The following is a 24,425-nucleotide window of genomic DNA, read 5'->3' as shown; positions in this document are numbered from 1 at the left end:
GAAATACAAATATTCAAGTATAAAAAAAGGACCTCAATGTTGTATAATACTTGAGTAAATGTACTCAGATACTGTCGACTAATGGATATGTATTTGTATGCTGCTCATCTGCTATAGGGACAGATTTTCTAAAGGCATTCATGCATGTAATACGCATTTTTACAGTATTAATTTACATATAAATAACACAAGGCAACACAAACGAGTGTAAGTAGAGAGGGGAAATCCCCGAGACGAACAGAGAGAGACGGCATAACGCAACAATGATTACACTGCTCTGAAAACAGTAGAAAGGAGAGCAGAGTATTGTGGGATGTCAGTGTTGCCGACGGCGCCTGAGGAGCGTTCAAGAGATCACGTTTAAGAGATCACGTTCAAGAGATCACGTTTAAGAGATCACGTTCAAGAGATCACGTCTGCGTCGTTAGACAGGAGAGGGGTTAAAAAATCACAGGAAACACACTGACAGCACACGGCAAAACGAGCGGTTGTGTATAAAATTATCATATTTTTCCGTTTTTTTCTCCCTCTTACTGCTCACACATTATTCCTCCTCACACACACACACACACACACACACACACACACACGTACACACAGCTGCAGCAGACTGTGGTAGTCAACATCAAAGTGTGATGGAACGAGGCACATCATTAGCAGGAGAAGACAGAGGCGAGGGAGGATGAAATCATTTAGACGCCGCTGTGGAGAGGGAATTACTACGCCTGTCGGGATGAAGGGAAGAGAGGGGAAGACAAGAGGGGTGAAGGAGGAGGAAGAGGACAAATGATGGGAGAGAGAAAAATCAACAAGAGCCAGAAAAAGATAATAAGTGACGGTGAAACAAAAACGGCTAAAAGAGAATCAGACACAGCTGAGCCGGGGGATGTCGCCGGTAGTTTTTCCATCATAACTCGTGGAAAACAGACAAAACGAACCAAAAACAAAACTTCTTTGTCAAAGTTTGCTGTCATATTTTGGGAAATGTATGAATCTCTTGGACATGAACTTAAAGGGGACATATCATGCAAAATGCACTTTCTGATGTCTTTTATACATAAATATGTGTCCCCGGTGTGTCAGGGAACTCACGCAGCGTCAGAAAATAAAGCCCTCTCTCTTTTCCTCCGTACCCAAATCTCTAAAAACGGGGCTACAACGGAGCTGATCCAGATTTGCGTCCGATATGACGTAATATCTGAAATGTGGACCCACGGCCCTATCAGAAACATTGCTATCAGAAACAATGCCCGACTGTTTTGGACGTAATATGGTCGGTGTTTACATTAGCATCGCTAACACTCAGAGCTAACCTGTACTGGAGAGCATGTGTGTGAAGAAGCAGGAAATAAAAAGGAACTCACCTTGTGGTATAACCGGCAAGAGAGAAAGCCTTTGAGCTCCATACTGTTTCAGAGATAATCCTTGATAATCCATGATATGGCGTTTCATCACGGCAGTATTTAGTTTAGACGGTAGCTGCCGGGTCCCGCATGAGCTCAGACCCCTCCTTTTTATTATCAATTCTTAGTTTTTAAAGCTTTATACCCCAAATCAGCACTTTTGAAACAGGAAGTGAAACAGAGGGATATGAGGCATGGCTAGAATGGGTGATCTGTTTGGTATTTTGAGCAAAACACTTCATAGACATGTTTTTTATATATTTGTATATATCTGAGACCTATGCTATTGCCTAAAAATAGCATGATAGGTGACCTTTAACTTAAAATAGATAAAGCAATGAGAGGTAACATCAGAGAGGGCTCATTGCCAAATCAGGGTGCAATGATGAAATGGGTTTTTTTTGTTAAATGTGTGTGAATTAGATGAACTTATATGATGCTGCAAAGGCATACCTCCACAACATGATTCTATCCCACATTGAATACTGTTTTACAAACTGGTGACGGTACTACAGATGGAAATTAGTTCAAAGCTAAAATCCGGCTCATTTACATTTCAAAGCATTATTTTGTTTAAAATGTTCATTAATGTGCATTGTCCCGGTTCAAATAAACGATTAAATGAAAATGATTGCAAACAAACATCATGTATACTATTTGTGGAACAGCAAGATGGGTAGGATGGTCCCTTATTCCGTTTTCTGTATTTACATTTGTTTAATTTGAATCTGTATGTTTGTGTAATAAATATTATAAAATAATGAATGAATATGATTTAGTGAGTGGGTGATCCAGCTGATGAAGGAATATTTAAGGAAAATATTGACTTTTTGGCAATATGTTGGTAGTGTATTTAGATTTGAAATGTAAAGTCCAATATCCTACAGCTTGAATCTTGTTTGAGTCGTGTTGGCCATCATCAACAATAATTCATATTGATGGAGGCTCGACACCAATTTCCCCAACTTTTGAATCAAAGATGTATTTCTTAAAATAGTGTGACATCTTCGTGCTTTGGATACATTTAGTGGGTAAGCCTTGAATCAGTAAATATACTACCAGTAAACTACAACAGATAGCTATGAGGAGTGAGTAAAAATCGCCTAATTCTGATGATATAACGTTGTCCACCAAAGTCTTTGCCATGTCATTCATGCATACATATTATTCCAGGGTATATGCAGGAATCCTGAAGTCAAATGTAATACCTTTTAAGACCTTTTTTAAGACCCTTTCCATACATTTTAAGACCTCATCGCCACTTTGAGTTTTAACCGGTTACCTTGGCGACACACTTTACCTCACATTTACTATATACAGTATTGATTGTCCTTCCTCCTTATCTTCCAACCATTTGGATGCAGACTTGCATTTCCCCATAACGATGTTGCTTAACAACCGGCGTAAACGGACCTTCGCTCGCTATCAAGCAGTGAGCGTGCGATGTCCTGTTCAGATGACGTCAAATCCAACGGGATGCCATAAATAAACTACACAGAATCACACTACACACCTACGCAATGATTACATTCAGGCAGACTGTAGAATACAACCTCTTTGGACAATTTATATACTTATTGAAAACAAGCTACAAAATGTAATACCTTGGAAAATGCCGTTTAATACTTTTTAATAGCCTTCATTTTCGCTAAATTGATTTATCAACTTTTAATACTTTTTAAGACCCCGCGGACATCCTGTGTTTACAGACCAACGTCCAGCTTTAATTATGATTTATTTAGATTTTCTGCACACTTTATTCATCCCACAGAGGGGACATGTACAAGGTCTCTGCATAAGATAAGATAGGATGTACTTTATTGATCTCAAATTGGGAAATGTTTGCATTGCAGCAGCATAAAAAACAACAAAACAAGGCATTGGACATAAGTAGAAATTAAAGAGTAGAAATAAACAATACTAGAATTTAAACATCTCAAAATAGAATTAAAACAGCATTAAAAAGTAGAAAATATACAGTAGACTGTGAAGAAAAAACACTATTGAAGGGCTTTGGACATCCTAGTGTTAGGAGCTGCAATTATGTTCAGCTCGGACGCACGGGCGTTTTTATCCCTGACTATTATTATTTTGTAATAAACAGGATCTTTACTTCCTTCTAAATGGATAAACAAATGAGAACACACTCTCACAAATCCACGCTGGTTTTATATTGCATTATTAAAAAGATTTATCGCCATTTGTTCTCATGACCTCTTTAATCAAATAAACATCATTAACTCGATATTACAAAGTTCTACACGTCCCTCTACCTCTGTGTCTCACCAAAAAAAAAAAAACTCACAAACAAGTAAACCCTCGGGGCGCCGCAGATAACCGCTTTCCATTCTATCCCCCAAAATGCAATTAGCCATTATGTGTCCCTCCATAATCTGCCATGTTCATTTTATTTGCCTTTGATACAGCGGGGGCTTATCTCGCCCGGTCTTTACACAGCTTACATCCCCCGGCAACACGAAACAAAGTCAAAGTTATCGAATCTACCCCAAAAACTAGAGAGAGCGACACGTCACAGGGAGGTTAGTCATCGGAGAAAATGCACGATGTGAGATTCAGAAGAAACTCGATGACCTCCTTTTGAATGGATAAGCGTTTTTGTTCGAGAGGGAAATAGAAGGACTGGGACACAGATACAAGAGCTAATATCAGGACGTAATAACACAGTGTGGGTGTGTGTGTGTGTGTGTGTGTGTGTGTGTGTGTGTGTGTGTGTGTGTGTGTGTGTACCGTCATTGCCCTGGCTGCCCTCTCTCTTCAGCATCTGCACCGCCCCCACGTACTTCTTCAACTGGACCTTCAGGACCTCGTTCTCCCTGCAAATATATAAAAACACACACACATTATAACAGACAAGAGGTTATAACGAAGCAGTAGTCGGAATTCTTACTTAAAGGATCCTAATTTGCTGATTTTCAGTTTCATATCAGTATTTAGTGTCTCTACTTTAAAGAGTCCTCTCCTGCTGATGTCCAGGTGTATATCAGTATGTAGTGTCTCTACTTTAAAGAGTCCTCTCCTGCTGATGTTCAGGTGTATATCAGTATGTAGTGTCTCTACTTTAAAGAGTCCTCTCCTGCTGATGTTCAGGTGTATATCAGTATGTAGTGTCTCTACTTTAAAGAGTCCTCTCCTGCTGATATTCAGGTTCATATCAGTATGTAGTGCCTCTACTTTAAAGAGTCCTCTCCTGCTGATGTTCAGGTGTATATCAGTATGTAGTGTCTCTACTTTAAAGAGTCCTCTCCTGCTGATGTTCAGGTGTATATCAGTATGTAGTGTCTCTACTTTAAAGAGTCCTCTCCTGCTGATGTTCAGGTGTATATCAGTATGTAGTGTCTCTACTTTAAAGAGTCCTCTCCTGCAGATGTTCAGGTGTATATCAGTATGTAGTGTCTCTACTTTAAAGAGTCCTCTCCTGCTGATGTTCAGGTGTATATCAGTATGTAGTGTCTCTACTTTAAAGAGTCCTCTCCTGCTGATGTTCAGGTGTATATCAGTATGTAGTGTCTCTACTGTGACATGTCTCCATGCTTTGATGTTCAAAAAGCTCTTTATTTTTCTCATACTGCCTGTGCTGCAGCACCTCTTTTCACCCTCTGTCTGAAACCAGAGCTCAGTCTGCTCTGATTGGTTAGCTGGCCGGCTCTGTTGTGATTGGTCAACCACTTAGAGATGTCCCCCCCCTTATCACGTACAATGTGTTGGAGCGCTAACCAATAGAAGCGTGAATGTTACATAGTGATGTCAAAATACACTTGAAGTTGAAATAGCCCATTTCAGATTCATTCATTTAAATGAATGGATAATTATCATTGATGTATTATTGTGTTTATAACAACTGATAAAGGTGAAGCTAATTTAAATCACTTTGTATACTGCTACTTGGTACCTTAACCTATAATAATATGTAATTAAAGTTTATTTAGACGTAGTTGTGTAAGCTCATTATCTGAATCTATAACGTATTTGAAGATGTCAGATGAATTTAGTGGAGTAAGAACTACAAAGTTGGCTTCAAAATGTACCTTTTATACGGTAGCATAAAAGTTAAATACCTCAACATTTTACTTAAGTACAATGTACTCTGTTACATTCAACCTCTGATAACTACAACACATTATCCGTAAGCATTTGGATGTTTAACCGTCAAATATCCCAGCTGAAGTTCATAGATTCAGAGTTGTGCATTAAGACAAATGATCATCTTCAGACTCAGTGGAGTTGCTGCCGTGCACAAAGTGACTAAAAGTATATTTTCTGTCCAGCAGCTCGGTAACAGGAAGTTGTTTACTGTGTTTCCTGACAGCATGTGGAGTGGGAGACAGTGTGAAACCGGCTGTGACATCTCGTCACCTCTGGAACGGGGGAAATAAAAACATTGGAAATTGAATCCAGGTGGTCAGACTGAGGGTTATTTACAGAGACGAGGCTTGACTTGTGTTTCAATCCGCCCACAGCACGACTGCGTTCAGCAGGTAACAAGTGGACCAACTTTACACCTGATAATAACATAAGTTTTCAAAGACTTTTATCAGATTGTCAGAAGTCCAGGTAGTGATGCAACAACGATGCGTTGAGGATCCGATTATCAAAACCAGGGGTGTGACAATTGTTTTGAAATGCATATATACAGGTTGCAAAAACAGATAATAAACTTTGCATGTGACTGCAAACATTAAGTAACAGGTTGCTTCTCGAAAGTTATCCTGACATATCCTGAAGTACTACAAGTCAAAAGCCTCCTCATTGACTTCAAATCCAAATTGTTGCACATTTACAGTAGTTTTCTTTAAAACACACTATGACTTCCTTTCCTTCCTCCCATCTTCCCTTTGTTACGATCTCACTTTGACATAGGCTGCTCTTTGAATTTACTTATTGGTAAGACCTGCACTCTTATGAATGACAATCCATAGTTACTGTTCATACGTTTTGTCAATGTTTTCAATGATAATAGTCACACATATACCACTCAAAATGACTGGTAATGTTCATTCAGTGGGTCTGTAATGCACCCAGAGTACACAAAGGTAGACAAAAGCACCTTATTTATGTCGTATAGTTTGAGGAAATTAAATATTTTCTGGCAGATGTTATCAGGTAGCTAGAAAATTGAGCTGTCGTTAATAGATGACTCCGTATATTTTGTTAATCACATTGTCAGATTGATTACTTTTCCATTTTCCAGAATGTCTCACAACGACAAACGCATGTTCAGCTGGTTTGCATGAAATCAAACCGATTGGAGCTTTTGCAACTGAGAGGACAGGCTAAACCTTTCACAAATCACACAAATCTGAGGAGAAATCCATACAGAAAGCTCTCAGCAGATCAAATAACTAAAAGCCAGAAAAACATGGCACAAACATCTGGGAAGCTGTAACAAAGAGTATTCTCCTACACATAAATAAACTTTATCTCCTGCATAATGCTCCTATCACAATCTGCAGGCTGTGAGAAGCAAAATGTATGTATCGTATCTGAGAAAAGTTCTCTGTGATAAAGTCTTCTATCTATCTGCCTACATGGATATATTACAAAAGGAAGAAATGTGTGTCCTGACCTCAGTTTGGAAAGCGAGAGATTTCAGTGTTCAGAATCTCATTTTAAAAAGCACTTGAAATGTGATGCAGCAACATCTGATAAAAACACAGTTTGGGTAGAAGTGTGTGTGTGTGTGTGTGTGTGTGTGTGTGTGTGTGTGTGTGTGTGTGTGTGTGTGTGTGTGTGTGTGTGCTATAGAAACAGAGTGAGAGACAGAGGCTTCTCTTTACAAGCCTTAACCTGCTGAACATCATCGACTTTGAGGAGGGAATCAATCAGAGTTGGAGTGCGCCTGTATGCCCTTTGCAGTTAAATTTAACAGCCTTTGTCTTGCCCCCCCCCCCAACCCCAACCCTCATTCTCCACGGGTGATTTTTGGTGCCCTGCTTATCTTTCCCTCATTCCCCTCCAACAAAAGCAGAGAGCTCCTGAATCCAGACTCCAGCTCTCGGAGGATCCGTCCAGCCGCCGATATCAGAGCCAGACGCTGTACAGCCTGATGAAATTATAGAGTGTGTGTGTGTGTGTGTGTGTGTGTGTGTGTGTGTGTGTGTGTGTGTGTGTGTGTGTGTGTGTGTGTATGTGTGTGTGTGTGTGTGTGTATAGATATGCAGACTTTCTGATGCGTCCCTTTCTACTGAGAATGAGTCTGTTGTTATACCTGCAGGCCGATTACTGCACCTGACATTTCATTACATTTAGCTGGCGCTTTTATACAAAGCGACTTACAATAAGTGCATTCGACCAAGAAGATACAAACTTGAAGAAAACAGAATCATATAAGTGCATCAGGTTTCATAGAGCCAAAACATTTCAAGTGCTACTCAACTAGCTTTAGATAAGCCAGTCCTTTGTTAGTATATAAGTGCTTAGTTAGTATATAAGTGCTTAGTTAGTATATAAGTGCTTTGTTAGTATATAAGTGCTTAGTTAGTAATTCTATCGCTCGAAGTGGAGTTGAAAGAGATGAGTTTTCAGTCTGCACCGGAAGATGTGTAAGCTTTCTGCTGTCCTGATGTCAATGGGGAGCTCATTCCACCATCTTGGAGCCAGGATAGCAAACCCACGTGTTTTTGCTGATGGGAACTTGGGTCCCCCTCGCAGTGCGGGTGCAGCGAGCCGTTTGGCAAAATGTGATACTCCACGCTCAGGTGGACGATGATCTTTTAGCAAATGTTTGAGCTTTTTTGTCTTGCGAAATAAAGACTTCTCCACTAATATTTCTTCACTAAGCATGGGTCAAAATACTATGTGTCAAGTGAAAGATGTGTTGTCGTAGAGACCTATCACCCATTATAATGATCTCCCAAACTCTGCTGTTACATTAGGCTTAACGGAGCCTTTTGGTTTCTTGTTTTGGTTTTTTGAACGAGAAATTCTGGTCCCATCGACCCCATGATTGTGAAGGAGCTCGGGGAGATATACAGGCTTTTTAATTGCAGCATATGGCAACATGTGATACTCAACGCTCAGGTTAACAGTTTTAGCAAATGTTTTGTCTTTACCTATAAATACCTCTGGCTTCGATTAATACAGCTTTTCAGTTTCATGAAGGCGAAACATTGCACTGATCAATATTCCTCCACTAAGCATGGATCAAAAAACTATCTGCAAAGTGTTTTCATTACCCGTTAGATTAATTTCCAGTAACTTTGCTGTTACAATCAGCTTGCCTTAGAGCAGGGGTGTCAAACTCAAGGCCCGGGGGCCAAATCCGGCCCGCGACTTCATTTTCTGTGGCCCCACAAGAGCTCTGAAAGAATATAATACGTTTATTATACGGTCACATGCCGATTTACAGAAGCACGGTGCCCATTAACTACATGTCCCACAATGCATCTCAAATATGACTTTTTTTCAGAATTTGACTTTTCTTCAAAATTTCACTTTTTTTTACATTTTCATTTTTTTTCCAGAATTTGGCTTTTAAAAAATAATAATTTTGTGACATTCTCACTGAAGAGACTTCCAATGATTTGCCCTAGACTTCTGCTTTCAGACGTAGTTAATTATGAAGTTATTACCCTATCCGATAATGATCCAATGCCGAGGCAATAATGTCATATAATACATACGTTTATATTAAATATTTACATATGTATTTTCATATAGTCTTAAAGTTACAACCGGCCCTTTGAGTGCAACCAAAATGCTGATGTGGCCCGTGATGAAATTGAGTTTGACACCCCTGCCTTAGAGTCTTTGAGCCCTTTTAGCTTGTTGTTTTGGTTTTCAAACCAGATGTTTAAATGCTCAAAAAAGAAAATGAAGTAACCTTTACCTGACCAACTCACAGTGCAACCATATTTGATTGACACAAGCTACCCAATTAGAGTATGTCTTCAAGTAATTCAAGACTAGTGGAAACCGTTTGTACCTAAAAAAAAAAACTCCTACCCAATTTACACTTGTTAAATTGCTCGATGTTTAACCATACACTACATACACCTACCTCCTCGAGATTTACTGAAACAATAACCAGAAGTGAAAGTTCCCCACATCAGAATCCTGACACAGGTGTAGATCACACCTCCGTTACGACACGCATCTACAGTATAAGCGGTCTGGAGGGAAATTTGGTTGTGTGTGTACACAGGTAGCTTTCAGATGGACGATGTAAATTACCAAGCGGGTTACGAGCGAACATTGCTGCTTCTTGTTTTCCAATCCAATTTCGCAGAGTGATAAAAACCTGTGCGGGTGCTGTGAAAAACTCCCTCTGAGTCCTGGCTCCCCTCAGGTCGTACAGCTCGGTCGCCACATGCTAAATCACAACACAGAACTTCTTGTTTTCCTCCGTGAGCAACAAACCTGCTCATTACCGACAAGAAAACTCATGCCTCAACATCCCCAAACATTGCATTTTCTACTGGTTTTTTGAGAAAATGCCTTGCTCCATACTAAGTATCCCATTGAGGCTCAAAGGCTGTTTCTTCAAAGCATGTCATTTCACCCATTTTTAATTTGACACTTCCCTTTAGGGCAGCAAATAACCATTAGAGTCATCATTCACTTTTAATCAATTCATTTAACAATTAATTTATGAGTTGAATAATGTCAGAAAATAGTGAAAGATGGCCCTCAAGGTGTGATAAATGAAGAGAAGAGGCAAATGCTAATTTTTGGGAAACTGGAATTATCGATCGTATGGACGTTTTTTCTTGATAAATGGTTTTAAAGGTCACCTATCATGCTATTTTTAGGCACTAGCATAGGTGTCAGATATATAAAAATATATAAAAAACATGTCTATGAAGTGTTTTGCTCAAAATACCAAACAGATCACCCATTCTAGCCATGCCTCATATCCCTCTGTTTCACTTCCTGTTTCAAAAGTGCTGATTTGGGTATAAAGCTTTAAAAAAAAAAAAAGATTGATATAAAATCAAAAAGGAGGGGTCTGAGCTCATGCGGGACCCGGCAGCTACTGTCTAAACTAAATACTGCCGTGATGAAACGCCATATCATGGATTATCAAGGATTGTTTCTGAAACAGTATGGAGCTCAAAGGCTTTCTCTCTTGCCGGTTATACCACAAGGTGAGTTCCTTTTTATTTCCTGCTTCTTCACACACATGCTCTCCAGTACAGGTTAGCTCTGAGTGTTAGCGATGCTAATGTAAACACCGACCATATTACGTCCAAAACAGTCGGGCATTGTTTCTGATAGCAACGTTTCTGATAGTGCTGTGGGTCCACATTTCAGATATTACGTCATATCGGACGCAAATCTGGATCAGCTCCGTTGTAGCCCCGTTTTTAGAGATTTGGGTACGGAGGAAAAGAGAGAGGGTTTTATTTTCTGACGCTGCGTGAGTTCCCCGACACACCGGGGACACATGTTTATGTATAAAAGACATAAGAAAGTGCATTTTGCATGATAGGTCCCCTTTAAATGATTATTTGGATATCAAAACTGTTGATTTCTGTCACTCTACTAATTCATTCATCTGTTGGTTTCCAAACTTTTTGACAAGCAGTTCAACCGAGGGCCCCAAAAGGTCTGAAGATATAAAACTCTGCTGAAACAAGACTAAGAGTCTAAAGCCACGCTTCTGTGACTCTGCAGTGATAACTCCAAATGTAAACCCAATGGTGGTGCCTGACAAAAAGCCAGGGGATCACCAAAGTCTTTAAGATACACCATCTGGGGACAATGAATATGTGTATAATGGTTTGCATCAATATATATAGTAGACCAAAAGTGACTTAATGGTGTTGCTAAACCAAAATATGTTAGGATTCAAAGTATCGTAATAATGTATCTTCTGGGTACTGTACATTTCTGTGCCAGATTTAACGGCAATCCCTCCAATAGTTATTAAGATATTTCAGTCTGGACTATAATGGCGCGTTTCCACTACAGCGCGGAGCACGGTTTAAGAGGGCTGTGACGTCAGCGGCCCGTCTTTGGTTGCGTTTCCACTTGGCCTAGTACCGGCCGGCGGGTCCTAATTCACAGTTTTTCTGGCCTCATAAAATCGCGGGTCTAGGGCCAGAGACAACGAGGCTGAGTCGGGCTGAGTATGCTAAACTAGAGAGAGCATCGCTGGCAAGGGGGCTACAACTACAACAAGATGGACATATTTGACCGTGATTTAATTGTAATACACGTTTCAAAATGATGCCGAAGTAACAACATACTGATACCGGTTAGTAAAAACCATGAATTAATGCTTTGTCAAGTCTGCAGACAGACGGCAGGCAAAAAACCTTTTAAAATGCGTGTGTTCTAAATGGAGATTGGCTAAGCTAACGCAATATATGCTCCGACCGTCCACACTCACAACAACGGCCTATACAGACATAAATAAAGCAGCGACTGTATTCACCATGACACAGACAGTCTGTGGTGTGTACTTGTTTAACTTTTGTCTAGTTTCTGAACATATATGAGGAGCTGTGAGCTCTGAGGGCTAACAGCTAACGGCTGTGTTGTTTTTCTGGGGTTCTCATTGAAGATCACGTCACGGCTCCGCCTATACTGCGTTACTATAGATACTACCCCAGTTCCTAAACTGTAATGGAAATGCGCCATAAAGTGAGCCAGTCCTAACGAGGCCCAGCCATACCGAGCGGGGCCGAGCGAGGCCGTGTAGTGGAAACGCGCCATTAGAGATGGAAAAACCAACAGTCCAGTTGCTAGCATAGCTAAGACGTCATTTTGCACAGATTAAATGTGTGTCTTTCTTATCTTTTTCATCATCTTGGGACCATGTTCTAGCACCACTATCTCCACGATATTGGTAAAACAATACATCTATATTTGAGGCAGTGATAAACAAACTGTGAATAAGCAGGGTTGAAATCACACCCATACATTTTGAGTCGCTATATGCTGTTAAATACCCCGATAGGCCTATATATCTATTCTGCATTCACTTCCTTAAGGTCTGTTGGCGAGTCCATCATTACAAGCTGAGTTTAGTGGACCCACAGGACAAACCTTAATGACGTATGCCAAACAAATCTAAACTGCAAAGCCCCCGGGGAGCGGCAACCTCGTACAATCTCCTCTTCCCTGAAACTGTAGCAACAAACTGCATCTGTGGCTCTGTGTGTTAATGCTTTCCAATCGAGAGTGATCCATTAAGTAGCTGGAAATGTGTTTGAAAGTCGTCTGAAACTCTAAATGTCTTCTCTGCCTTTAGGGAGGGAAAACTTTTAAATGAGTGTGTCCAAAGTGAAGTACTTGCTCGGCATCTCTGTAGTGAAAAGTGCCTCCTTGGTCCAGCTGATGTGGGACAAACCGGTTTCTCATTAAGGGCAATGGTCTGACCCAGAAATATTGTTAATGCCTGCTCAGAGAATAAGCCTATTAACTCTGTTCAAAGTTCTTCCATGTGACAGAAAAGTGGGGAAGACGAGCAGTGTTCGTGCACGAGGAGATTTATGAGAGTTTGTGTGCAGCAGAAACAAAGAGACAGAAAGACTGCGTGCCTCAGAGAAAGATTTAGAGAAATTATAACTGTTTTGTAAATAGAGAAGATGGTGGAAACAATGTGCGCTCGAGAGATAAATATATTTTCAGTGAAACAGAGAAAGTCAGTGACGTTTGAAGGTTGGTTCTTAAAATGTAAGAGAGATTCAAAAGGTAAAGAGAAAGATGGTACAATCGTCTCTTAAAGAACCGAACAAAAAAGTCTCTCATGAGAAAAGCTTGCACCTAAACTACTCGCAGTAATGACTTAACTTAAGAGAAGCCCTCGGGTGGTTTTTCCCGCTCTTTTGTCTTCCCCCCACCCTGTTCTTTATCTAGCCGGCGCTCGGTAGTCGTCTTAATGTGCAATAAAAACAGATAAATTGGCTCTTCTTCAGGTATGATCTGGTTTTGTTTGGAAGTCGTAAATGAGAGGTGCGAAGACGCCTTCAGAGGCAGACAGCTCAGTCGCTGGGTAAAACTCAAGAGAGCAATTTACTGCTCAGCCTCGTTAAAACGAAAATAAAATACATTCAAGCATAAAATCTTTGTGCCACACTTCCAAAGGCTCAATGCCAGACAGACACACTTAACGCACAACAAGGCAATGCGGTGGTGAAGTGATGACGTATTTTAAAGGGCGAACAGGAAGTTAGCATCGCGAAGGCTCTCCTGACAAAAGTCAATGGGTTGTTTTCCATTTGAGAATAACAGAAGATCTGTGGCAAACACACGTGTATGATACCTACATGTATTGTTCAGCAGATGAATCTCCACACATTAACACAACTTTTATGGTTTTTAAAGCGCAACTGTAATGAAAAAAGCTAATGTTGGGCTATAAAGGAACTACATCACGGTTACATGACTTCACGGCACCAGCACTAAGTTAAGAGCTAGAATTGTAATCTTATTATTGTGCAATTTTTCATCTTTTGTATCCATTGCCTGCATTTTAAAAAGAGTGAACAACACAAACTGCTGCAGCCTGGAGAAAAGACGGACGATCTGCCAGCGAAGAAAAAGGCATCTGCTCTTGTTTGTTTCGTAAGTGTGTGTACATGTGTGTGTGTGTGTCCATGTGTGTGTGTGTGTCCATGTTTGTATGTGTGTGTGTGCATGTGTCCGCCTGTCCACCCGCCCCCTCTCCCAGTGACGACGCACCGCTTCCTGGCCCGAGCCCACTCACTCACTCTGCTGGCCGCTCTCCAGACTTCCTGCTGCGAGAGGCCTCTGTGTGTGTGTGTGTGTGTGTGTGTGTGTGTGTGCGTGCGTGCGTGCGTGCGTGCGTGCGTGCGTGCGTGCGTGCGTGCGTGCGTGCGTGCGTTCGTGCGTTCTTTATTAGGATCCCCATTAGCACTAGCATGAGCATTGGCTATTTGTCCTGGGGTCCTCTCACACACACTGTCAAACATACATAAAACAAAACAGCTCATCATTTCATGCAATTTACAAAGCTATATGAAGTGAAACCTAAAATGCTCATCCAATGTTAGCCATCACAAGGCCAAACTAATGTAACTGCTAATGTAAACATGTATTTTTGGGGTAATTTACAAGAAAACTGGTGTTTTTACAGGCTAATGTATCTACTGTTGCTGGTGAATTTACCCAGCTACAGCTAACTTACATTAGCTCTGTGAGTAAGCAAAAGATAAATGGTGAATTTTTTGGTCAAAGATATTTTTTGTTTAATTTTGTATGCCTGAATGAAGCTTGCTGCTTCACAGAAGACCTACATTGTGGCTTTGTTTGATTACCATAGCTGGCCAACTGTTAGTTATCATTAATTATATTGCCATGTCGTTATTCTATTCAATTTTATTGACAAATATGAGGTACAGCAGTAATGTAATGTCTTTATAAATGGTCTAACAACAGACATTTTGGCTTGTCATAGTCATGAAATGAATAGTGGATCCATTTTATTCAAGAGTCCCAGTAAGTGTTACAGTGTGCCAGCATGCATAATAACAAGACCCTGAAACTGAAGCAGACCCAGTGGATTCAGACATTTTTTTTTTATGTGCTTTTCCTTCAGTTTTCTTCCTCATTATTCCTCAGGATGTACAGCTAAAATGGTACAGGCAAGATAATTTGTCGTACAACATGTTAAGGGTCAAAGGGGATGTCACTACACTAAATATATACAACTTAATTGAATCACTTGTTTATCTAAGCCACAGCAACTTTCCTCCGTTAGCTTCAGCTCTTATTTACAATGTGTGTGTGCGTGCGTGCGTGCGTGCGTGCGTGCGTGCGTGCGTGCGTGGGAGTGCGTGCGTGCGTGCGTGCGTGCGTGCGTGCGAGTGAGTGTGAGGGTTAGACAATCAGAGCATGGCCTTTTTAGCTTTTGACTTCTAGTTTTTAAAAGCTCAATGAGCGTTATCATTAGCAGTTACTAACTCAATGTGATGAAGAAAGGAGGAGTGTCTTAGGATGGGTAAAAAAACATATTTAGTTAGAAAGGAGATAAATATGGCTACTTATGGAGAGTAATCCTACACACCAAGTCAAAGTTGTGTCAACAAGGTTTGTCTTTTTTTAAATATAAGCCAGAATATTAGTTTTACCGTGATATTTTGTGGATAATTTATTTTTAAAGATGGAACATTTCTGAGAAATAGAAAGGCAGCTAACCTAAGAATATCAATTTTATTAACAGGCAGTATTTGTATCTTTTGTAAAACTTGAACATTGTAGTACAGGTGTTATATATCGTAGTATAATTAGCATTATATATTTACTTCAAGTTTTACATTTGTTTTTTACTCCTAGTCAACATTTTACTATAACGTTTATGAAAATATCTTTATTTGAATTATTAAATGGAGCAAACTGTAACAAAACTCCATCTTCCCCGGGATAAATAAATGATAAAGTGATATAGTATTCTGATTACTCTTGAGTTTAAAAATAACTGGATTAAATACATCTGTTACTTGTTAAAAACTCACAGAAATAATGTTTGAAAATACATTGCAACTTTCTGCGAAGTAAGCTTCAGCGGTTTTCCAAATCTAAACGTACTAATTTGGCGTTTCGTAAAATAATAAATGCATCAGAAACACTAACAATGAAAAAAAAATTGTGATATTTCTTTACTAGAATATGCATTTACTGTAGAAAAAGCCTGTTAATGCTGACAGCTGATTTCTGCACAGCGTTGCATTTCCATTTCCTGTCCTTATCTCAGCGTTGCAGCTGCAGAGTCTCTTACCAACTTATCATAGTCTCATAAAAAGGAAGTGTAATTCCTGCTCGTGTAAAAGTGATTTCCCGAACACTGATATTGATAATATTGAAATATTGTGATTTGCCACCAGTGGAAAGTTCAATAACAGGAAACCCAATTAGCACAGAGGATGACAGACACACTCTGATGAATTACATACAGTGTGGTGAGAGGAATGAGTCAATGAAGTCCCTCTTTAGGCGGCATGCAAACATCGTTGATCCCTACAATCTGGGAGAAGTTGAGGAAGTGGGCCGTGTGAGTGTGTGAGTGAGAGCTACATGTTATATTGGGCTGTGTGTGAGTAAGGGTCCTGCTGTACGTGTGTGTGTGTGTGTGTGTGTGTGTGTGTGTGTGTGAGTAACTCAGTAAGTGAGCAGCGGGTTGTTTTAGCCCACTCCCCTCTGCTGGAGACTACGTCAGACCAGACCTATCTATAGAGGCTCATCCTCCTCCGCCACACACACACACACACACACACACACACACACACACACACACACACACACACACACACACACACACACACACACACACACACACACACACACACACACACACACACACACACACACACACACACACACACACACACACACACACCACACACACACACACACACACACACACACACACACACACACACACACACACACACACACACACACACACACACACACACACACACACACACACACACACACACACACACACACACACACACACACACTAGTAATACTAAGGTGTACCAAGTCATGCATTCTTTTTTTTTTCTTAAGTTTAAGTAGAAAAGTATAAGCATTAAAATCACTTCAAGTACCAAAAGTAAAACTTCTTATTATAAATATATATATTTTATCAAATAGTTTTGATTAACGATCCATTAAATCGTTTTAGTTGTGCAGCTGGTAAAGATGGAGCTCACTATAATTACTTTTTATACCCCCATGCATCACAATCCATAAGAATAATCAGAATTCAGAATTAGATTTTTATTGAGTGACTTGTAGTTTACTCAATTTCCATGTAATGCTTTTACTACTCCACTTTATTGGTAAATATTTAATCCACTAAAATTATCTGACAGCTTTTGCATTTAAAAGAACATGCGATAACCTTTGAACATAAGGCATCTCTAAAGATTAAACCGTTCAAATGTTTGTGGTAGAACCAAGTCAAATTAGCCAATATATCGTAAAAGAAATGCATTTGTAAACATCAGAAGTTCTCTAAAAGAACTTTGTAAAGTGAAATGGTAATTGATGCAACAAAGAAAAACTGTAATAATGCCATATATATTATAATATATCACAACTTTTCTGCAGAATGAGTACTTTCGATGCTTTAATTACATTTGGCTAATAATAGTGCTGTACCTTTACTTAAATGATGTTTTAAATGAAGGACGTTTACTTGTAACGGAGTATTACATGTCATTTGTTACATGAGTACTTTGATATTAATGAATTTGTACTTTGAACTAAGTTAAGGATCTGAATACTTCCTACAACCACCAAACACACACACACACACACACACACACACACACACACACACACACACACACACACACACACACACACACACACACACACACACACACACACACCACACACACACACACACACACACACACACACACACACACACACCCACACACACACACACACACACACACACACACACACACACACACACACACACACACACACACACACACACACACACACACACACACACACACACACACACACACACACACACACACACACACACACACACACACACACACACACACACACACACACACACACACACACACACACACACACACCATTGAACCTGCAGATTTCCTCCTGTCAAACTTTAACAATCTGTCTCAGAAACACGTCCATTAACTCGGCGGCGGGACGGCACGTTAGCTTTCTGTCGGACGACGCCTGTCCTCGGTGTTGAGACGTTGTGTTTGGGTGTCAGATGACGTTGTGTTTGGGTGTCAGATGTTATGTCAGGCTGCAGATTCGGCCACAGCGACTGAATCACAAAGCGCTGAGGAGATTCATAGCAACCGTTGCCAGCGGCCTCTTTCACTGCTGACAGCTTCCAGCCTCACTCTCTGGTATTTATAGACGCTATTGATCCAGACACATTTAACTGAGGAGGAAACGCAGCACTTGAGATTTAGCAGCGGACGACTATAGAATCGGCTCTGTGTGTCTAAGAGTTTTGCTCCAGCCGTGGTGGAAAGTTACTTATTACATTTACTCAACTACTGTTGTCCCTTTCCTGTAGTGTGTTATATAGACTCTGCCTGAAACGCCTCCATTGTTTACTTCAGGAACATAGAGACATCGCGATGTAACACTCCCGCTTCTATTGGCTAGCGCTCCAACACATACGGTGTACGTGATAGGCTAAGGGGCGGGACATCTCTAAGCGGTTGACCAATCACAACAGAGCCTTCCAGCTAACCAATCAGAGCAGACTGGGCTCTGGTTTCAGACAGAGGGTGAAAAGAGGTGCTGCAGCACAGGCAGTATGAGAAAAATAAAGAGCTTTTTGAACATTAAAGCATGGAGACATGTCACAGTAGAGACACTACATACTGATATACACCTGAACATCAGCAGGAGAGGACTCTTTAAAGTAGAGACACTACATACTGATATACACCTGAATATGAGCAGAATAGGGCCCCTTTAAATAAAATGTTGAGGTATTTGTACTTTATTTTGTACTTCTCCACTGAAGAAGAATTAAACCAAAAATGTAGGCAGTACTCTATTTTAAAATATATTAATAATATCAACCTGCATACTAACTATTGTTGGTAAACAGCAGGTAACAAGTACAATATTTGCTACTTAATTGTAGTGGAGTCGAAAGATATGGTAGCATAAAATAGAGAAAGTAATTTACAAGCAGTGGTGGAAGTACATTTACTCAAACGTATTGTAACTCTGTAAGCCTGCTAGAAATCACAATCTGATTACAATTGTTTTAAGGTAGCTGTTAGAAAATACAAATACCTTTTTTTTCTATCCTGATAACATGATAGTGTTACATGTAATCCTTTACTCCCCAGGTCTGTGTGGCTGTGTGTCACAGAGAGAGTGAGGTTGTTCCTCGTACATTATTTCTCTCTCATTACATGTCACTTGTTAGACGCTTTTATCCAAAGCGACTTACATACTCAATACTGTGGACAATCCCCACAGGAGAAATGTGGGGTGAAGTGTCTTGCCCAGGGACACAACGACACGCTGACTGCAGTGGGGTTTGAACCTGTGACCCCCTGATCCGAACACCAACGCACAACCCACTGCACCACACGCCTCCCTCTCTCTTGCCATTTCAGCACCATTAAATCCTCCCGTGCGAACATGAAAACCTGACACTTTAAAAAGCTCCGTCAGCGGCGCTCTGTTCTCAAACTGCAAACCCATCAGCGTCCCTGCAGGGTTATTCAATTACATTTCAAACGGAGCCAGTTAGTGCAGGTTCCTCCCAGCAAAGAAACGTCTAAATTGCTGTCCTAAAGTCGACCCCTACGGACCCTTCAAATAAAACTCATACATTTGACATCTTATATCAACTATTCTTTGATGCAATTTGGGATACCTTTTCTATACAGACACCTTGAAGGGAAAACAAGAAGCTATCTAAAAACTAGAGTAAGTCCGAGCACAAAATTCAAGTGAAATAAAGGTCGATTTTATGAATAAAATAGAGAGAGAGAGTGTGAGTGAGTGTGAGTGAGTGAGTGAGTGAGTGTGTGTGTGTGTGTTAGCGTGTGTTAGCGTGTATGTGTATGTTAGCGTGTATGTATGTGTGTGCATGTGTGTTAGCGTGTGTGTGTGTGTGTGTGTGTGTGTGTGTGTGTGTGTGTGTGTGTGTGTGTGTGAGCGTGTGTTAGCGTGTGTGTTAGCATGTGTGTGTGTGTGTGAGCGTGTGTTAGCGTGTATGTACGTGTGTGTGTATGTTAGCGTGTGTGTATGTGTGTGCATGTGTGTGTGTGTGTGTTAGCATGTGTGTAAGCGTGTGTGTACGTATGTTAGTGTGTGTTAGCATGTGTTAGCATGTGTGTGTGTGTGTGTGTGTGTGTGTGTGTGTGTGTGTGTGTGTATTTGTGTGTGTGCCCCCACCGGAAACCTTCACGCTCTTGCTCAGTTGTTCCCGTAATAGATGCATTAGCGGAGTGCTAGGCCATGTAATGGAGGTGCCGTGGGAATTATAGACTCCAAACTCTCCAATCAATGCAGCCGCCGGCCTCACACACACTTGCCGTACACACTTTTTCCTGTCTTACACCATTTCACTTGACAATGGGTTTACATAAGGGGAAAAGTAGTCGTGACAGCCGATACTTTTCATCATGAGCGGACCTAACTCGCTTTCAAGACTGAAATAAATACTTATAAAAACGATAATCTTTCTATGAATTGCTCACTCCATGTTACCTTGAATTCTTGGAGAAAATTGTTTCTCTTGCACGCCTCCACAGGGAATAAAAAGTAAAACTGTAAGCTACTCGAAGTACATTTTATGCTGATGTGTTTTCAATCTTAACTCTACTGGGAAGAGGAGAGTTAGGTAAGTGTGGGCATGCGAAAACTTAAATGAGACTTGGAATCAAACTGTTTTCATAGAGTTTATAAACTGAGTTTTTGGTATCATTTTGCTGCTGTTCAATTTGGCTTTGTGCCTTTTCTATTGGAACAGCATCCTGCTCTGTTCTGTACAGCTTTTTGGTCAACGTGGGTTGTTTTTAAATGTGCTTTATAAATAAATATGACTGATGGATTGATCTTCCTCGATTTTGTTTACCTAAAGCGTGGAAGACAAGCAAGAAGTCTTTATCAAGGTCACACAGAGTTAGTAATAGTATTCAAATGATAATTCTTTCATGTTGAATATTCTTTTAACAGTGATAGTTGCACAAAAATAGTCCCTTTCCTGTCTGATATCCTCCTGCCATTTTAGTGGTAATGACTGTGTATTATGTGTAAAGGCTTTTATCACAAAACATTTCACAGCATGTTTACTCACTGAAAAAGTTGGTTTGAACGTGTACATGCATGAGATCAAAGTCCCTCAGCTCAGATTTGGCCCCGTCAAACCCAGGTGTGACTCATGACTGTAGCTATCATTAAAGTGATGAGTGCCTCGTGTGTTTCCTGCCTGATGTGTGAAAGCTTTATTTAAATGGCCATGCAATTAAACCCGCGTGACGTACAGTAAAGAGGCCCCCGAGCACACAGCCGTCATAGATCTGCGGGCGGTCGATGAGGTTAATGGTCAGCAGCGATGAAACGGTCATTACAATGTCAGGGAAAATCAAAAAGATCCTCCCACCAGCAACTCACAGCTTTCGGCTGATGGTGCAGGAAGCAGAAAGTAGCCTCGGATTAAAAAGTCAAAGCTGCATCACCTCTAGGGTTCATTATCACACCTCTTCACAAGGTTTACTCATCAAAACAGACAAAACATGGACTGTGCTTATTCAAGAAAAATGCGAAATGTGCCAGAAAACTGTCAATGTTGTCATTTTTTTAAGGTTTGAAATGCAAAGGGATAAAAGACAGTAATGATTGTAAAGAACTACAATAAGACACTAAAGTAATTTATCTGGAGGTCTGAAGGGGAATATTTTTGGCAACTTGAAAAGCCTTAAAGGTAGGGTAGGTAAGAATGGAGAAACCAGCTCGAGTGCGCTAGAATTTGAAAATACGCAACCGGAAAAAATCTGCCCCTTCCTTCAGACTTCCTTACAGAGCCCCTCCTCCAACACACACGAACGCGCACATGACCAATGAGGGCACAAGATAAGTTTGTGCACAGATGGAAGGCTGACAGGCAGGTAGGCCATCCAGTTATTTTAGCCGGGCCGGCTCAGATGATTGGTCGTGCTTTTTACAGCGCCACGGCTTCCACATATGACTTTTTTTTAATGTATTTATTGTCAAAGCATTTAATGTATTCATTGCTATCGGGATGTTAAGAGCTTTCCATGGAATATAACAACAAGTGTTTCTGAAGTGAATTACCTACCCCACCTTTAATTAGTGTTTCCATTTCACACTGTGGAAGTTTTGCATCTCACAGATTTCTCGGGCGATAAATACAAATATGTTTTAATTATTGATTATTCTTATTTTACAATACATAAATCCATGAACTAAAGGTCCTCTTCTGCCCAGCAGTGCTCACCGGAATACCAGGACCGAAAAGAAAGAGAGAGTAACTCATTTTTCAGATTCACCTTGAAACACTGGTAGACGCTGGAGCTCTGATTTCTTTTGGTTATCGGCGGTCCAAGTTGGGGTAAATTATCTTGTCCAAGGATACATTGAAATCTTGACTGCAAGGCTGCAATCGAACCCACAACCATCCGATTGGTAGACGACCATCAGCTATACTATAGTCTGTGTTTTCTTTCGGGTTTAATGCAATTGAACTGTGAGTGTGGTGATGCGTCACGATGATTAAAGAAGAGTTTGATTTGAATTCTCTATCTCCACACATTGACAGTCTGAATATCTGATCTCCAGGCAGCTGATTCTCACCTGGCGAGCGCCTGCACCTTGGTGCTGTGTCTCTCCTCCAGCTCCGAGAGCTTCTTCTTCAGAAGATCAGTTTCCTGCCTGAGGCCGGCCGAGTGCTCCATCTCTCCGTCCAGAAGACCGCGCAGAGACCTGAAACACAGAGGGAGGACATTCAGACTTTAATTCAGTAAAAGTAGCATAACTTAGTGTTTGGAGAATGTACTCTTCCAATATCAGAGTCCACATGATAACAAAGGTATCCCAACTGTAGCTGTGTACATGACAGGATGTATGATTACCTAGAAGAGCATCAGGACTGTTTGAGGCATATGATAGCTATGTGATTAACATGATGATTCAGCCTCTATGGAGATAGACATATGACAAGCATGATCATTTCTGACGTGGAGCTAATCTGAAGTAAACATTGAATACTGCTTTCTATTCCTCCATCTTGTGACTGTGTAACTCCCTCTCTTGGATATCAGCATGTGAAGGACACTGTTCAGGAACTAGTTGATGCTCTGTATGTGAGGACTACTTTTTTTTAGATTTTGAGAAAAAAGTCAGAATTTTGAGATTTTGAGTAAAAAGTCAGAATTTTGAGATTTTTAGAAAAAAATACAGGATTTAGAGATTTTGAGAAAAAGTCAGAATTTGAGATTTTGAGAAAAAGTAAGAATCTTGAGTTTCTGAGAAAAAAAGACAGAATTTTGAGATTTTGAGAAAAATACATGATTTTGAGAAAAAGACATGATTTTGAGATTTTGAGAAAAAAGTCAGAATTTTGAGAAAAAGTCAGAATTTTTTTGAAATAGTCAAAAACCAACATTTTGAGAAATAGTCAGAATTTTGAGAAATAGTCAAAAACCAACATTTTGAGAAAAAAACTCAGTATTTTGTTCATGACAGGATGTATGATTACTTAGAAGAACCGGTATTCCTCCATCTTGTGACTGTGTAACTCCCTCTCTTGGATATCAGCATGTGAAGGACACTGTTCAGGAACTAGTTGATGCTCTGTATGTGATGACTACTTCCATTCTGGAGAGGATCATAAATACATGGATCCTGAGATTGAAGCTCAAGCCGGAGACCAGTGATTATTTTCTAACACTTAGCTATCAGTAGGAATTGGGGTAAGGAAGCACCACCAACGAACAACCAACGGGTAACAATTGTGGAAGAAATCTTTTTGATGGAAAAATGACTTATGAATTGAGATTGCAAGAAACACAACTCAACAGAAAGTGGGAAAACGGACTTGTTACTGCCATATATAATGTGACAATAAAGATTTAAATTACAAGTAGCATAACTTAATTATACAAAATTACTAATTATTAGGTCATCAAACTAAATATTAAGTACCAAGAGTAAGATTAAGACATGCTTTATGAATCCCAGAGGGGACATTCAATTCTCCATTCTGGTGTTATTTACATTACTTTATGTACAGGAGTAATTGAGTAAGTAAATTAATGTTTTAAGCAAATGTTAAAAGGGACCCTATTATGCTCTTGTATTAGAAGTACAATATTAGCATCTGAAATGTAGTGGAGTAGAAGTATAAAGCAGCGTAAAATGGAAATACTCCCATAAAGTACATCAAAATTGTAGTTTTTGAGTAACTGTTTTTCACGACTGCAATATATAAAGTGGTTTATTTTCGGACTCATTTGCATTCAGTTGGTGATACATGTTGCAGACCTAATCCTCCACATAAAGACGACTACATTTTGACATGTTATTTTTATA

At 40.1% G+C, this 24,425-nt stretch overlaps 1 protein-coding gene across 1 annotated transcript in view; it reads right to left on the bottom strand.

Annotated features, from left to right (window-relative positions):
- The window catches only part of snx29 (sorting nexin 29), a 172,215-nt gene that overhangs the window by 121,790 nt on the left and 26,000 nt on the right, over window positions 1–24,425 (bottom strand). Inside the window, exons 13-14 of the mRNA XM_034119891.1 lie at window positions 22,689–22,817; window positions 4,152–4,237 (exon numbers count right to left, since the gene is read on the bottom strand). Coding sequence (XP_033975782.1) covers window positions 4,152–4,237; window positions 22,689–22,817 — 215 coding nt within the window. The remainder of the gene's footprint in view (window positions 1–4,151; window positions 4,238–22,688; window positions 22,818–24,425) is intronic.

This window comes from Trematomus bernacchii, unplaced genomic scaffold, assembly GCF_902827165.1.
Source record: "Trematomus bernacchii unplaced genomic scaffold, fTreBer1.1, whole genome shotgun sequence".
In the NCBI taxonomy this organism is placed as follows: Eukaryota; Metazoa; Chordata; class Actinopteri; order Perciformes; family Nototheniidae; genus Trematomus; species Trematomus bernacchii.
The sequence above is the reverse complement of the archived record's forward strand: the minus strand, read 5'-3'. Positions and strand labels throughout refer to the sequence as shown.